This window comes from Medicago truncatula, chromosome 8 (genome assembly GCF_003473485.1).
Source record: "Medicago truncatula cultivar Jemalong A17 chromosome 8, MtrunA17r5.0-ANR, whole genome shotgun sequence".
NCBI lineage: Eukaryota > Viridiplantae > Streptophyta > Magnoliopsida > Fabales > Fabaceae > Medicago > Medicago truncatula.
Window position 1 is genome coordinate 36,477,041 of NC_053049.1, and position 16,650 is coordinate 36,493,690.

At 32.6% G+C, this 16,650-nt stretch overlaps 1 protein-coding gene across 1 annotated transcript; it reads left to right on the forward strand.

The window, feature by feature from the left end:
* Positions 1 to 1,694: 1,694 nt before the first annotated feature.
* On the forward strand, positions 1,695 to 8,309 carry LOC25480999 (probable disease resistance protein At5g66900). The gene is made up of 6 exons (XM_013586517.3): positions 1,695 to 1,853; positions 4,530 to 5,146; positions 5,827 to 6,230; positions 6,301 to 6,662; positions 6,762 to 7,033; positions 7,163 to 8,309. Exons 2-6 carry the CDS (start codon positions 4,546 to 4,548, stop codon positions 7,975 to 7,977), a joined length of 2,454 nt encoding a protein of 817 aa, XP_013441971.2. The 5' UTR covers positions 1,695 to 1,853; positions 4,530 to 4,545; the 3' UTR covers positions 7,978 to 8,309.
* The last annotated feature ends 8,341 nt before the right edge of the window (positions 8,310 to 16,650 follow it).

The window sequence follows — 16,650 nt, forward strand, 5'->3', positions numbered from 1 at the left end:
TGCAACGGCTGTAACCAGCCAAAAACAAGTTTCCACGATAGGAAAAATATATAATTTAACTGGTTTGAGTTAAGAGAAAAAAATAGCTGGAGGTGTAGAGTTCAAATTCAAACAAATGAATAATATTAATCAAACAAACTAACTATCAATTTTTTTCATTCAAAAAAATATTCAAGACGTTATGTAAATGCTAAAAAACGACCATGTCAAATATTATAGATGAACTAAGATAGACTTGCAAAGTTTATGCTCGAGTTTTCATAAAAAAAGTTTTAAGTTTAACAATAGTTGAAAAAAAAGAGTCTAAACCTTACATGTTATCTATCATATACTTATTTTTAGGTCTCGGTGTGATTTTTTTTTTTTTTTTTTTGTTTTTGTTTGAGGGAGGTCTAAGTGTGATCTTGAAAATCTTGTATGTTGAGTTACCAACTTAAAAGTATATTTCATACTAGTCTTAAAATAAGTAATTTGACATAGCTTTAAATAAACTAGCCAACTAATAATGCAATGTAATTAAGTTCTATTTTGAAATTACTAGTTTTCAATTTTGTGGTGATAATACATTGGTTTTCAATTTTTTGGTGCAAGATAATACATTGGTTTACTCAAAACAAATGATAGTATCTTAATTTTATTTGTCTATACTAGGAGGTATAAATTTCCAAAAATTTGATAAGAAAGTGAATAAACACTTAGCGTTGATCTAATCAATACACTATATAATATCAAATTGATTTAGTATATTAATTAGTATTAAAATAGTCCATTGATAATGTCCGATAAATACACTTTAAATATGATAAAACCTTGCGAAGATATTTGATATATTTCGGTGGGGGTTCGAACCCACAGTGTCCCTCTTCGGCTTTTACTATGCGTAAATTTTGCCGCTAATTTTATTTTTATTTTTCATAGGTTTTTCTACTAGAGAGATAAGCATATTCAAGATAATGTCTGATACAGAATGAATATCTCTCCTAGTTGAAAATCAAACATTTGTTCTCCAACGATATGAAAATCTAACTTTTTTTAAGAAAGTAATTAACCTACTTAAATTGACATCGGAGATAATCGAACCTGAAACTTCAAGAAGGAGCACACTCTTAAATCTCAAACCAATATCATCAAACCAACCCAAATGAGTTATGAAAATGTAACTTATTCCGTTAGACTTAATCGAAGAGTCTTGCAGAAGGAAATAGACTCCTACCTTGCGTTGAACCGATGTTTGAAGGTATCCATATTTGAGAATGAAATCTTGTTTTGAACTAAAAACAAAGTAATTACCATTAGAATTTACAGTAAATGATTCATATCTTTTATTTTGGTCAAGTCATATCTTTATTTTATACGAGGAAAGTTCGTAGTGTACACCGGTCCTAACAACACAGCAATTGAGGATGTGAGTCACATGCAATGACCTAAGTCAACACAGAAATTGACGATGTGGGTCACGTTTATAGTTTAATACGTTTTTAAAAAAAAAATAAGTTTAATACGTTTATTGTATACTAGTCAATACACATGGTCATGCAGTGCAACGAATTTTCTTTCGTAAGAACCATCATTTTCCATTATGAAAACCTGCGCAAAGAGTTGATAACAAAATTGCTACGTTATTTCTTTGTGTGGATAATATATAACCTACGTTTCGCGCTTCCATTCTTTCAATTCTATTAATAATCCTCCTACAACAGTAATTGTAAGGTGAATATTTTTAGAATAATTTAGAGATTTAAAAAAATTACTTTAGCAAGAAGATAGTGTGTTTCATTTCTCGTATAAACATTTCAGTTGTGCTAGCTATTAACAAAGCAAAGACACGTTAAAACCGAAACACAAAACCAAAGGTAACTTTCAAACACTTTTCATGTTCTAGATTTTCAATTTTAAGGGTTTTATTTATGATTTTAATATATACTTCTTATGATAAATTTTTTTTGGCTGTATTCGATCTTGGCTTTTATTTAGTTTAATTAAGTTTATGTAACAATTTGGTCATATTTAATTAGGATAATCTAGACTTTCAAATCCGAGTCTAGAAATCTCGTGATATTCAATAATGACTTTTCAAAACTTACAAAAGTCTAATTGTGACGGATTGTTAAATAAATGAGATTTTAGTGGATTTGGTTATGCTTTCTACTTCTAATGAGTTTTTAGTGTTAATTAGGAGGTGTTTTCAATTATGATTTGAAAGAATTTTAAAAGGCTTATTTCATGATAAAAATGCCTAGCTAGTGAAATTCGATCAACGCTTTTATTTGATCTAAATAACTGTTGTGTATTCAGTTGGGATAATCTAAAAAATTTAAACTAATTATAAGAATACTAAGCCCAAAGGTATTCAATTAATCAAGATATGTTTGGAACTTAAAAAGGCTTGCAAATAAATTAATTAAAAATTAATCCAGTTCTTATGGAAAAATACTCTTGTTAATATGAAGTTCGGCTCTGATGTAAGTATAATGTGATTAAGAATTTTTCCACCCAAGAAATAAATTAGATGTTCTCTCAAACGATTCGTTCTTTGATAGAGTTTATTAAACCATTTGGTTAATAAACGAGCTTTTAGCAATAAAAGGTCTTTTCTCAAATCATGAAATTTTATGAATTCTTTGAATAATTTTTCTGGTTATCCCTCGGAACAAGCGCATAGGTGATATTGCTATTTTTCAATTCTTTATATTTCTTAAAATATTTAGCTAATTTTTCCTTGGTCGTCATCGAATATAGTTTTCTTTAAAGTATAATTACAAAGATATAATTCATTGTAATTCTATCCGGTTCAAACAATTAGTTTATGCATTTGCACACAATAAATACCTAACTCGTACCAAAAAAGACAGTATCAACAAAAACAAAATAATTTTTTCACTTCTTTAAAATGAGGTTAATGTTTTAGTTCCACTTCAATTTAAGGTGTACGATAAAATCGTCTGAGATATTGTATATCATGATAATATCTCTTAAAATAAAAATACAATATAATCCTTGAAAAATGTGATCGAGATGATAATGAGTAAAATGTTGCATACAAGGGTAACAACTCTCTTCCTTCAAAAAAAAAAAAAAAGGGTAACAACCCTCAAAATGAAAATGAATTGTCCCTCCATCCTTATATATATCATTGATCATTATGTTGATGGAATAATGTTTTTTTGAGGAAAGTTGATGGAATAATGATGGCTAACACACTTTCAAATAGGAAGAATATAATTGGTTTAACTTTACTTTATTCAAATTTTATTATTCCAATTGTATTGTCTCATGTGACTTTACATTGACACAACCTAATAAATAATTTCAATATCTAAGAAAAAAATCATGAGTGGATAAATAATTCTATTACATATGTAATATAAGCCAAACAAAGATATATAAATACACATATTTTGACGAAAATAATTGTTGATCATACTTTACTTATCCTTGACCGAACTCCGGATTACTCCCATTTCCACTACTGGGTTAACACCAAAAAGATATGTTGTATATTATACTTTTCATTTAAATGTTCTAATTTTAAAAATTAGTATTCAAATAAATTAATTATTAATATTTGAAATTTATATCAGATTAATTTTTTTATTTTTTATTTTTATCAATATTTTATTATATTTCAATTTTTACATTTTAAATTGCAAAATGCTAGAAGTGTCTTATCAAGTGCCCTTAAAGCATTTGATGAGAAGTCTAAACATGCCTCTAAAAATAAAGAAGTTCAAACAATAAATTTCATCTTTGGAATGGTGTGTTCAACACCTTAAAACTTTAGTATTTTTAGACGAAACTTATCAATTTGTTTTTTGAATCCTTAACAAGTGTTCTAATGCACTTTTAAATTATAGTATTATAGATGGATAAATTACTAATTTATTTTCTTATATATGTATATATTATATGTTGGTTTCTAACCGGGTCATATCTAAGATAATGATTTTAACCTGAGAGACATGATATAATAAATTCTAGGATTAACTTATCATATTATTGTCTTATCAAACCTTGAGTTGAGATAAGATATGATACAATTATCATATCATGTCTCCAAACCACCAAACATGTCATAAAATCTTATGATATGAATTCTAATTACAAAAATCTAAAAAAAATGTTAAAAGTTGTTAAAATTATGGGTTAAATATTTAAAGAGTCACACTAACTAGTGTTTCAGGACAATAGTTAAGAAAATTAAAAATTATTTTTTTTTCATTTAAAACAATGTTTTTATTTTTCCCCATTTCTCAATGTAAAATTTCTATATTAATTTTCTTAAACCAAGTGAATGACCCCTTAAATAGAAGTCCAATTTTTTATTTTAGTCCCCAAAATATTTCTAAGAGTTTTGGTCCTAATTTTTGTTTCATCCATACAAATAGTCCCAACCGTTAACTCCTCTCTATCAGTGCTGTGGCGTACTGCCATGTGGTTTTTTTGATAGTTTTTACAAATAGCGTGGATTTTTTATTATTATTTTTTTAATAGTTTTTCTGCATTTTATAACTTAGTGTTCCTTGTTCAAGGGAAGGAAACATAATCATGGTAGACACGACACATTTTGTTGCCCTTTCAACACGATATCAAGATATCTTGAACAAAACATCTCAATTGGTGGAAAAAGGTAGAAAGAATCAAAGTATAAGGAAAATGTTGAGGTCAACCTTGAAGGGTTTAACTACTGTGGTTCAAGACATAAAGCAATACAATGAAAACATGGACCACCCCAGCAAAGAAATAAGCACACTAATAGAAGAAAATGTTGCAGAAGATTGCACATGCAAGAATTCTTGGTTGAACAATTGTTTCTCTTGGCTCAGGAGTGATTCCTATGTCGTTGATGATAACCAATCTCTTACGGTAAATGATGTTAAAGAGACACTTTACAAGGCCAGAGAAATTCTTGAACTTCTTAACAAGGAAAATTTTGAACAGAAATTTAATGAAAATGGACCACCAATATTCAAGGGTCCTTTTGGTGTTCCAGAAAATCCAGAATTCATTGTTGGGATTGATATACCATTTAGCAAGTTGAAAATGGAGCTATTGAGAGATGGAAGCTCAACCCTTGTGTTGACTGGTTTGGGAGGGTTGGGAAAAACCACTCTGGCTACCAATCTTTGTTGGGATGAACAAATCAAGGGTAAGTGGTAAAATCTTCTTTGGTTTTCTCATGCATGTTAATTATGGGCTGACTTGTTTTTCTTTGTGCATCTTTGGATTAGCGGTGTGTCAAACACAATCGCGTTGTACCACTATAACTTGAAACTTAAACAAAAATCACAGTGGCATCGTGATTTTGTGAAACTCTCCGTGATTACAAACATATCTATCATGTTTCTATGTGCATTATACAATTTGTCTACAAAAGGTTCGTTGTAGTCCATATAACATCATAGGAACACATTGTAGACATCTTATATTATCTACAAAGTTTGATTATAATATAAAAACCGAATTGGACTATTTAACCTTGAACCATCATTTACAATGGTTCAATTAATTTGGTGGTTTGATAGCTGTTTCATCCCGATTCAAACAGTTTAACATGGTTGAACCATAACCTATTGGTCTTGCCAATTCAATGTCTGGTTCAATTTTAAAAACTTTGGTTTTAACATATTAAAGAAGCATTTTACTTTGCTTGGTTAAAATTGATTTTCTTTTTTGATGAGTATTCATTTAGTTGAGCATGTAAAATGTAGTAATATATTATTTTGTGGTAGCACATAAACATAATGATGGTTACCTTCAACACATGCATTTTAAAATGGTACAAGGCATCAAATTCTCTTGTCTTACAATTGTCCTTTGTTTTAACAGGAAAATTCAAGGAAAATATTATATTTGTCACCTTATCGAAAACACCCATGTTGAAGACTATTGTAGAGAGACTATTTGAACATTGTGGATATCCAGGGCCTGAATTTCAAAGAGATGAAGATGCTGTCCATAGATTGGAACTTTTGCTGAAAAAATTTGAGGGAAGTCCACTATTGTTGGTTCTAGATGACGTTTGGCCGAACTCAGAAACCTTTGTTGAGAAACTTCAATTCCAGATGTCAGATTTCAAAATTCTGGTGACTTCAAGGGTTGCATTTCCAAGACTTAGCACAACATGTATCTTAAAATCTCTTGTTCAGGAAGATGCATCAATACTTTTCTGCCACTATGCTGAGATGGAGAAAAACGGTTCAGATACTATCAACAAAGATCTTGTGGAAAAGGTACTTGTTCTTACATATGATGTTATCTGTACTTGTTTTACTGACCATATTTGCTTGCACTCAAATGCAGGTTGTAAGAAGTTGCAAAGGTTTACCGCTTACGATTGAAGTGATTGCTACATCACTCAGAAATCGACCTTATGACTTGTGGACAAAGATAGTGAAGGAACTGTCACAAGGTCATTCTATACTTGATTCTAATACTGAGTTACTTACTCGCCTCCAAAAGATCTTTGATGTTTTCGAAGATAATCTCATAATCAAGGAGTGCTTCATGGACCTAGCCTTATTTCCCGAAGACCATAGAATTCCTGTTGCTGCTCTAATTAATATGTGGGCTGAATTGTATGAACTAGATGACAATGGAATAGAAGCAATGGAAATCATAAACAAATTAGGCTCCATGAATCTGGCTAATGTCATAATAGCAAGGTACAATGACAATTATATTTTCTTCTAGGCTAACTTAGATCCTTAAATATATAACAAGAATGATATTAACTCAGAAATTAACCTCTGCTCATATACTAGGAAAAATGCAAGTGATGCAGACAATTACAACTACAATAACCACTTCATCATCCTTCATGATCTTCTAAGAGATCTTGGAATTTACCAATGCACTAAAGAACCAATTGAGAAGAGAAAAAGGCTGATTATTGACATGAATGAAAACAAACATGAACGGTGTTTAGGGGAGAAGCATCAAAGCCTGATGACTTGTATATTGTCAAAACTTCTGACATTGTGTGTTAAACAAAATCTGCAACAGCTCGCTGCCCGTATATTGTCAGTATCAACTGGTTAGTAATATTTGTACCTTCATCAAAATTATATTCACTAACATAAAACTAGAAAGTGGTATTAAACACATGATGCAATCTTCATTCCTTATTTTTCAACAATTGATCTTGTATGTTTCACGTTTGCAGATGAAACTTGTGCGCCAGATTGGTCCCAAATGCAACCAGCTCAGGCCGAGGTTTTAATTTTAAATCTTCATACCAAGCAGTATATGCTTCCCAAGTTGATGGAGAAAATGAGTAAACTAAAAGTTCTGATAATCACAAACTACGGTTTCCATCCTTCTGAACTGAATAACTTTGAGCTACTTGACTCTTTACACAACCTGAAACGAATTAGACTGGAGCGAATTTCTGTTCCTTCCTTCGGCACATTGAAGAGTCTGAGAAAACTATCACTTTACATGTGTAATACAAGACTGGCTTTCGAAAAGGGTAGCGTCCTAATTTCAGATGCATTTCCATATCTAGAAGAATTGAACATTGATTACTGCAAAGATATGGTGAGATTTCCTACTGGTATATGTGATATCATCTCATTAGAGAAGCTTAGTGTTACTAATTGCCACAAACTTTCTGAACTTCCCCAAGATATCGGAGAATTGAAATATTTAGAACTTCTAAGGCTCAGCTCCTGTACTGATTTGAAAGCGATACCGAGTTCCATTGGAAAGCTTTTCAATTTAAGACATCTTGACATCTCAAACTGCATAAGCCTTTCAAGTTTACCTGAGGAATTTGGTAATCTTTGCAATCTAAGAAATCTGTACATGGCAAGTTGTGCAAGTATTGAATTGCCATTCTCAGTTGTCAATCTTCAGAACTTGAAGACGATAACTTGCGATGAAGAGACAGCTGCCTCATGGGAAGATTTTCAGCCTATGCTTCCCAATATGAAGATAGAGGTTCCTCATGTTGATGTTAACTTAAATTGGCTTCAGTAAATGATCTCCCAAGACCTCTTATTTGTTGTATATACTTGGCTTCTTTGTTTCTTAAAATAGGTATGATACAAAATGTGATCTTCTAAATTTCAAATTACATTAGAATTTTATGTATTCAATAAATGCACTGCACTCTTTTTTCCTACACCAGGTTTTATCACACTTCTGGTAAGGTTTTTAACGAGGCAGTTGTCTACAATGTTTGTTCCCTTTGGGTTTGACCTAGTCCTCCCAATATTGTTTTTCTTTCTTTAGTTTCTAATAATATGTTCCTTTGATGTGTTGCATATGATTGTGAGAAAGCTGGAAATCAGCTCATGTTTCCATAGTTATCTAGTAGTATATATTTAAAAGTTTCTTGTTAATACTTTGCTACTTTGTTGCTTAAAATAGGTAGGAGAGTTGGAATATATATAAAGTTAGTTGACTGATTGACAAAATATTATCAAGTGTACTAGTGTGTCGACAATTAGTAATATTTATAAAAAGTTCATTTTTAGTGGGATTGTAAAATTTCTACTCAACAATATCGATTCTTAATAGAATGTTTGAATTGGGGGATTTTGCACTAGGCACAAAATTTATTTGCAGAAAAGAAATAAAAGAATAAGATCAACGAAAGAAAAATGATTAAGTCAATTTGATTCCCTTCTCTGAATTGTTTGGTAACTAAATACTATGAATACAATTTGGACTAATTACTAGATTTTAATACATTTAATCAAAATAGTTAGACCAATGTCTTGAGCACTAACTATCTGCAAACGGTTACGGCCTCCTGATGTCTCAATGAAGCCCATAACCCTCGAAGGTTTAAGAACACCAAGTTAAGTAACAAAACTATCATTAGTTTATGTATATATCTAATCAAATAGTAGAACGATTAAAATAAGTCCAACCAACAAAGTTAGGGTTAGTACTCATTGACCTAGATTAGTTTATGGACATTCGTAGATGTATAGAAGGGATTAAGAACAATATTAACTAAATAAAATAGCAAAGTAATCTTCTAAAATTCATAGGATAATTTAAAGTTACATGAACAAACAATTACAGAGAAGATCCTCTACTAACCCATTCTTCCCACTCTCCTTGTCAAGGCTACCTCCTTTTGAGGTTTCTGTAAAACCCTAATTTGTGTTTCTTCTATTCTCTTTTATGCATGCTATAATGCCCGAGGCTGACGAGGACGGAGAGTGGTCGCCGGTGCAAAAGGCATGACAATGAGCGGCTCCTGGAAGCTTTTAGGAAAGCGAATCACATCGGAACAAGAGGGATCCTAATATCGTGCATGTATAGGACTGCAGTGTTGAAGGAATGCTTATAAGAATTGTTTGGTAATACCTATATCAATAAGATGCATCGTCTTTTCGGTAATTCATTGAATAAGAACTTCACAGTTAAGCATGTTTGACTTGGAGTGGTCTTTGGATGGGTGACCATATGGGAAGTTTTCCGAAAAACGTGCGAGTGATGACAAAACACGCTAAAAAGACACGAGTATGTTTGTGGGGCAGTCAGCAATCTTGAAAGTCATCTGAAATGTATAAAAATAAATAAGAGAGAAAACCAATCGTCTGGGATGTTACAAATGCTTTCTTATGTTGCTTTCCTCTCGTATTTATTTTTATATGAGTATTCTAACTTAATTTCTAAGCAATATCTAATGTTCTATGTTGTATTTGGATCAACCAAATAAGGTCTACTAGCCCAAATAAGGGAAAACATTTCTATTTGCATTCCCTTTCGTAACTAGTTGTCGCGACGTGTGGCTCTTAGCACGCGATGCAAGTTGAGCCGTGACGAGACTCTTTTGAATTTTTCTAGCTCCCCTGATGCATCTTAAGGTCGCGACATTTGTCTCGTAGTACGCGACTCGAGTTAGACAGTAGCTGATTCTTCTGTTTTTCTTCATTCTTTGTCCTATATCTTCACCAAAAGGTCTGTAACAAATATATCCCAAGAATTAACATTATAAACCTTGTAATAAGCATAATACGGTCATAGGGTTTGTCTGATTTTAGTGATTTGTACATGTTTTAAGGTATTTTTTGCATTTTTGCTCTTTCACTATTTTTGAACGATTCCTTTACAAAATTCAACTAAAACACATATATTAACTGCTCTATCTTTGAAATGACTCTAATAGTGGATTGAATACCCTATATGATTTATTGTCATCATTGACAATACATTGTTGAATTGTTTTTCTTAGTTAATCCCCTTTGAATTTTATCTTGCTTCATTTTAATTCTGATTGCTGAGAAATAACATAAAAAATCTATGTGGCAAAGATGCAACATATCTTGTGTAAGATTAACTAGATCACCACAATTTGAAATAGCCACTAATTTGAAGAAATAGTTTGTGAAGCAGTTATTTATATCTGTTAAGTAATATAAATAAAAGAGGAGCAACGAGTGAAACATTGCGAACATTAATTCACTCAAGTAATATACGTAACTAGCAGCTCTATAGCACACTTGGCCGATCTGTGCAAACAAACTATTGTTCCATTGTTTGCTATTTACGTTTCGTTATTCTTTTACTAGTTGCTCTTCTACCAATAATTTACATTTTAAGATATACTGCACTATGGATGTTCCAAGTTAGTTAAGCTAGTTGGCTCAAAAAGTGTCACGTTGGAGAATACCAAAGCATGGGAAGTCTTCGTTGCTAGGGACGGAGTCAGAAATTTAGTTTAGATGGGATCGAATTTAAGAGTATAACTTAGTAAACATAAAATAAATTTTTATATGCATAATATATTCAAGAAATTATATGATATATTTGTTATATATCTTGTTTGTTGGGAAGAGGCTGCTGCACTTGAAACCTGAAATGTTTAATGATCATGCATGTAAAACTCAAAGCGTATGGGATTATTGTTATATATCTTGTTTGTTGGGAAGAGGCTGCTGCACTTGAAACCTGAAATGTTTAATGATCATGCATGTAAAACTCAAAGCGTATGGGGTTGCCACACTAACCTTTAGGTTCGATTCGCCCCCACCAATAAATGTATATTGGATGCAATAGGAATGACCGGCGAATCCCCTTCAGGATACTATGAGTTCCTTGACGTGTATTGCACAACCACACCAAGCGTATCTCCTAACAGTATTTTACAGATTTATGGTTCCAGCAATTCACTCATGCATTAGAGAATTGATGGATGATTTAGAATAATAGAATGATGAAGAATTATGTTGTTAATGTAACAAAATTCTGTCCAAGTTGTGTGTAGTTGTGTGGTTTTTGTATATATTCAACTAATGCCCAAATGTCAAGCATTTATAGTGCATTATATGACTCTTCACATGAGAGAAAGCACCTCTTTAACTTGAATCAATGTCATGATTCATTAAGCACCCTTTTGCCAAAGGTTATAACCATATATACTTGAATCAATGTCATGGTTCATTATTAATAATAAATAATAATGTTCCAATGTATATGAATGGTTCCCATGAAGAGTTACAACTTTTGGTTCTAAAGTGATTCCATTATTTTGGAAATCACCAACAATCCCCCACCATTTTCAAAATACTAAATCACATAAATCCGGAAATTCCATGCCTTCAGATAATGGTATCTCGCAATTTGAACCATTACTTAGTAAGTTAAGTTTTCGCTCATTCCCAAATAGTATGGTAGGCAAGCTTTGAACCAACTATCCATTAGAACAAGTGTGCATAACTTACACATAGAATCTCGGTACCATTGATAAAGAGACTTGTAAGATGACACATTAAGAAGGCCTTGTGTCATATATCCCTTTTCATGAGAATTTAAGAGTCAAGCCCTTGAACTCCGTGAAGCGGCCAAACTTCATTCTCACATAGGTAGACTATATCGGGAATGCCCCATAAGTATGCATTCCAACAAATATATGCTATATGTCCATTAAGAGGAAAACCTCATCCTACCTTTTTTCTTCTTATGGTCCAAGTACTTTTACCTTTGGGATGTATCTATTGTCAAGTACTACAATTACTCTAATAGTGTACTTTCACCATTGAACCCAAGACTTGATGCTACTCAAGTGTGGGTTGAGTTTCCACTATTGGTAATCAATTAGATATGGGCTTGAGTCCCATCCCCAATGATGTCTTCAACACCATATCCTTTGTCAGACCTTTCGTCAAAGGATCTGCAAGATTCTTCTCTGTTCTTACGAACATGATGGAAATTATTCCATTAGAAATCAAGTCTCTTACATAGCTATGTCTTAAACCAATATGCCTTGATTTCCCATTATAAACTTGGCTATAAGCTTTTGATAGTGTGGATTGACTATCACAATGTATGGATACTGGCGCCATTGGCTTTTGCCAAACTGGTATGTCATACAATAAATTTCTTAGTCATTCTGCCTCTTTACTCCCTGCAGCCAATGCAATAAATTATGCAGCCATGGTGGAGTCGGCAATGCATGTTTGTTTCTTTGAACCCCAAGAAACTGCACCTCCACCAAGGTTGAAGATCCATCCACTTGTGGAAGCATGATCTTCAACATACGTTACCCAACTAGCATCTGTGTATCCTTCCAAAACAGAAGGGTCTCCACTATATGTTAAACAATAATTCATTGTTCCCTTTAAGTATTTTAATACTCTTTTCACAGCGTGCCAGTGTTCTTTACTTGGATTGCTAGTATACCGACTTAACCTTCCAACAGCATATGCTATGTCAGGTCTAGTACAAGTCATAGCATACATCAAGCATCCGATTACTTTAGAATATTCAAGTTGTGCCACAGGACAACCTTTGTTTGGTTGCAAACTGACAGTTTGGTCAAATGGGGTAGAGATCGGTTTACAATCTAAATGATTGAATTTCTGAAGCACCTTTTCTATGTAATGAGATTGGGATAAACCAATATGGTTACCATCTCTTATGATTTTAATTCCTAAAATCACATCAGCTTCTCCTAAATCTTTCATATCAAAATTGTTGGATAAGAAAGCTTTAGTTTCTTCAACCTCATTTATATTTGTACCAAAGATCAACATGTCATCTACATATAAGCAAATCATGACACCTTTTCCATTTTGGAATTTACTGTAAATACACTTGTCAGATTCATTTATGATGTATCCGTTGGCTAACACAACTTGGTCAAACTTTTGGTGCCATTGTTTGGGTGCTTGTTTCAACCCATATAAAGACTTAGTTAATTTACACACTTTATCTTCTTGACCTTTGATCACAAACCCTTCCGGTTGTTTCATATATACCTCTTCATCCAACTCTCCATTTAGGAAAGCAGTTTTAACATCCATTTGATGGATTACAAACTTATGGATGGATGCCAGTGCAATTAGCATTCTGATTGATGCAATTCTTGCAACAGGTGCATATGTATCAAAATAATCAATGCCTTCTTTTTGCGTAAATCCTTTAGTAACTAGTCTAGCCTTGAATTTATCAATGGTACCATCCACTTTCATTTTCCTTTTAAAGATCCATTTACAGCCTATCGGTTTGGATCCGGGTGGGAGATCTACCACTTTCCAAGTTTTATTACCCATAATTGAATCCATTTCTTCTTGAATAGCTTCTTTCCAAAAAGCTGAATCTTGAGATTTTATAGCCTCTTCATATGTTACCGGATCACTCTCAAGGTTAAAGCAAATTGGTCCATAACTATTTATGGATTTACCTGTTCCTTCTACAAGAAACATGAAGAAATCAGATCCAAAATCTTTCTCTTTCCGGATCCTCTTACTTCTTCTAAGTTCTGAACCATCCAATGTATCTATATCAGATTCATTGTTTTCTAAATTTTGAACATTAGAATGAACAATATCCTTGGGATAAGAAATTGAGTTAAATCTATCTTCTTGAAAAATTGCATCTCTTGACTCAATTACTGTATTAACAAAATATGAGTCATTCGATTCAATAGTCAAGAATCTGTATGCTTTGCTATTTTCTGCATAGCCTAAAAATACACATTCAATTCCTCTTTCACCCAATTTCTTTCTTTTTGGTTCAGGCACTTTCACAATTGCTCTACAACCCCAAACTTTCAAATAATTAAGAGTAAGCTTTCTTTGTTTCCAAAGTTCATATGGGGTTATTTTGTTCCTTTTGTTTGGAACCCTATTGAGGATGTAACATGCTGTTAGCATTGCTTCACCCCAATATCCTTTAGATAATCCAGAATAGGACAACATGGCATTAACCATTTCTACCAAAGTTCTATTCTTCCTTTCTGCTATTCCATTTTGTTGTGGGGTGTATGGTGCAGTTACTTGATGCACAATACCAGTGGATTCAAAATAACTCGGATGATAGAACTCTCCTCCCCTATCACTTCTAAAGCATTTAATGAAAGTTTCATGTTGAAGTTCTACTTGTGCTTTAAATATTTTGAATTTATCTAAAACTTCATCTTTTGAATGCATTAAATAAACATAACAAAATCGAGTGCAATCATCAATGAAAGTAACAAAATACTTTTTACCACCAATGGTGGGCCAACCATGTAAATCACATACATCTGAATGAATTAAATCTAGCACCCTAGAACTTCTTTTAACACTTTTAAAAGGTTGTCTTGTAATTTTAGTCAACATGCAAGTAGTACATGAATCAAAATTTTTATCAAAATTAGGAATTAGATTTGATTTCATCATATCCTCCAATTTTCTAAAATTAACATGTCCCAATCGCATATGCCATAAATCACAAGACTAAACAATATAAGCAGAAATCATATTATTATTATTATTAATATTTGCAACATTACATTTGAACATATTCTCACACAAATATCCCTTTCCTACAAACACACCCCCCTTTGAGAGGATAAATTTATCTCCCTCAAATACAGATTTGAACCCATTCTTATTAAGTAATGGTACAGAAATCAAGTTCTTCCTAACTTCAGGAACATAAAATACATCTTTAAGAGTAAGTGTTTTTCCAGAAGTGAATTCAATCTCTATGGTCCCTTTTCCTTGGACTTGCACAGTTGAATCATTTCCCATGTACAAAACACTCACATCTTTATTGATGGTCTTGAACATTTTCTTGTTTTTGCACACATGGCGAGTAGCACCAGAGTCTATCCACCATGAATCAACATCTTCAATCATGTTGATTTCAGAAATGACCGCAACAAAATCATCATTTGTTGCCCTTGAATTCTTTTCTTTGTTCTTCTTTTTAAAGAACCTGCATTCATTCTTGAAGTGTCCTTCTTTCCCACAAAAGTAACATTCACCTTTCCTTTTCTTTTTGTTGTTATTACCATTGTGGTTATGATGAGACTTATCATTTTCATGATTTCTCTTTTTAGAAGATTTGCTTGAATTTCCTTCTTCCATAACATGAACCTTCTCTTGAGTAACATGATTCTTAATACCTTCTTGTTTTCAGTATTCTTCTTCTAAACGAAGGTGATTGCCAAGTTGCTCAAGAGAAATGTCTTCCTTCTTATGTTTCATGGTTCGTTTGAAATCTTTCCAAGAAGGAGGAAGTTTGTCAATTATGGATGATACAACAATTGTTTCATCCATATTCATGTTATGTTGTTTGTAGTTGTTAAGAATACGTTCAATCTCATATAATTGTTCCATAACAGACTTATTATCTACCATTTTGTAATTATTAAAATGAGAGACAAGGAATTTCTTACTTGTTGCATCTTCACGCATGTATCTGGTTTCCAATTTGTCCCATAAGTCTTTTGCAGAAGGGCTGCTCTGGTAGATATCGAACAAAGAGTCAGACATACCATTCAGGATGTGTCCTAAGCAGATGTAATCATCGTTGTCCCATTTCTGTCTGTCTCTTGTCTCAGCAACGGTTTCATCATCCTTCTCCTCAGGCCTTGCCATGTTCAGAACGTATGCCACTTTCAATGTTGTAAGAAGAAACTTCATATTCTTTTGCCAGCAGATGAAATTTCCCTCATCAAACTTTTCCAACTTAACAAAGTCAGAAGTCATTTCTTTCAATGAAGCAGCCATAGAAATCGAACCTAAAGATTGTTATATATCTTGTTTGTTGGGAAGAGGCTGCTGCACTTGAAACCTGAAATGTTTAATGATCATGCATGTAAAAATCAAAGCGTATGGGGTTGCCACACTAACCTTTAGGTTCGATTCGCCCCCACCAATAAATGTATATTGGATGCAATAGGAATGACCGGCGAATCCCCTTCAGGATACTATGAGTTCCTTGACGTGTATTGCACAACCACACCAAGCGTATCTCCTAACAGTATTTTACAGATTTATGGTTCCAGCAATTCACTCATGCATTAGAGAATTGATGGATGATTTAGAATAATAGAATGATGAAGAATTATGTTGTTAATGTAACAAAATTCTGTCCAAGTTGTGTGTAGTTGTGTGGTTTTTGTATATATTCAACTAATGCCCAAATGTCAAGCATTTATAGTGCATTATATGACTCTTCACATGAGAGAAAGCACCTCTTTAACTTGAATCAATGTCATGATTCATTAAGCACCCTTTTGCCAAAGGTTATAACCATATATACTTGAATCAATGTCATGGTTCATTATTAATAATAAATAATAATGTTCCAATGTATATGAATGGTTCCCATGAAGAGTTACAACTTTTGGTTCTAAAGTGATTCCATTATTTTGGAAATCACCAACAATATTAAAAAATTATAAAAAATTTCAAAAAC

What these genes read in the sequence shown, in the direction of transcription:
- LOC25480999 (XM_013586517.3), top strand. Translation starts at nt 4,546, where the DNA reads ATGGTAGACACGACACATTTTGTTGCCCTTTCAACACGATATCAAGAT. An exon ending in TTGGGATGAACAAATCAAGG is followed by an intron (nt 5,147 to 5,826) that starts GTAAGTGGTAAA and finishes TTGTTTTAACAG; the next exon opens with GAAAATTCAAGGAAAATATT. An exon ending in ACAAAGATCTTGTGGAAAAG is followed by an intron (nt 6,231 to 6,300) that starts GTACTTGTTCTT and finishes ACTCAAATGCAG; the next exon opens with GTTGTAAGAAGTTGCAAAGG.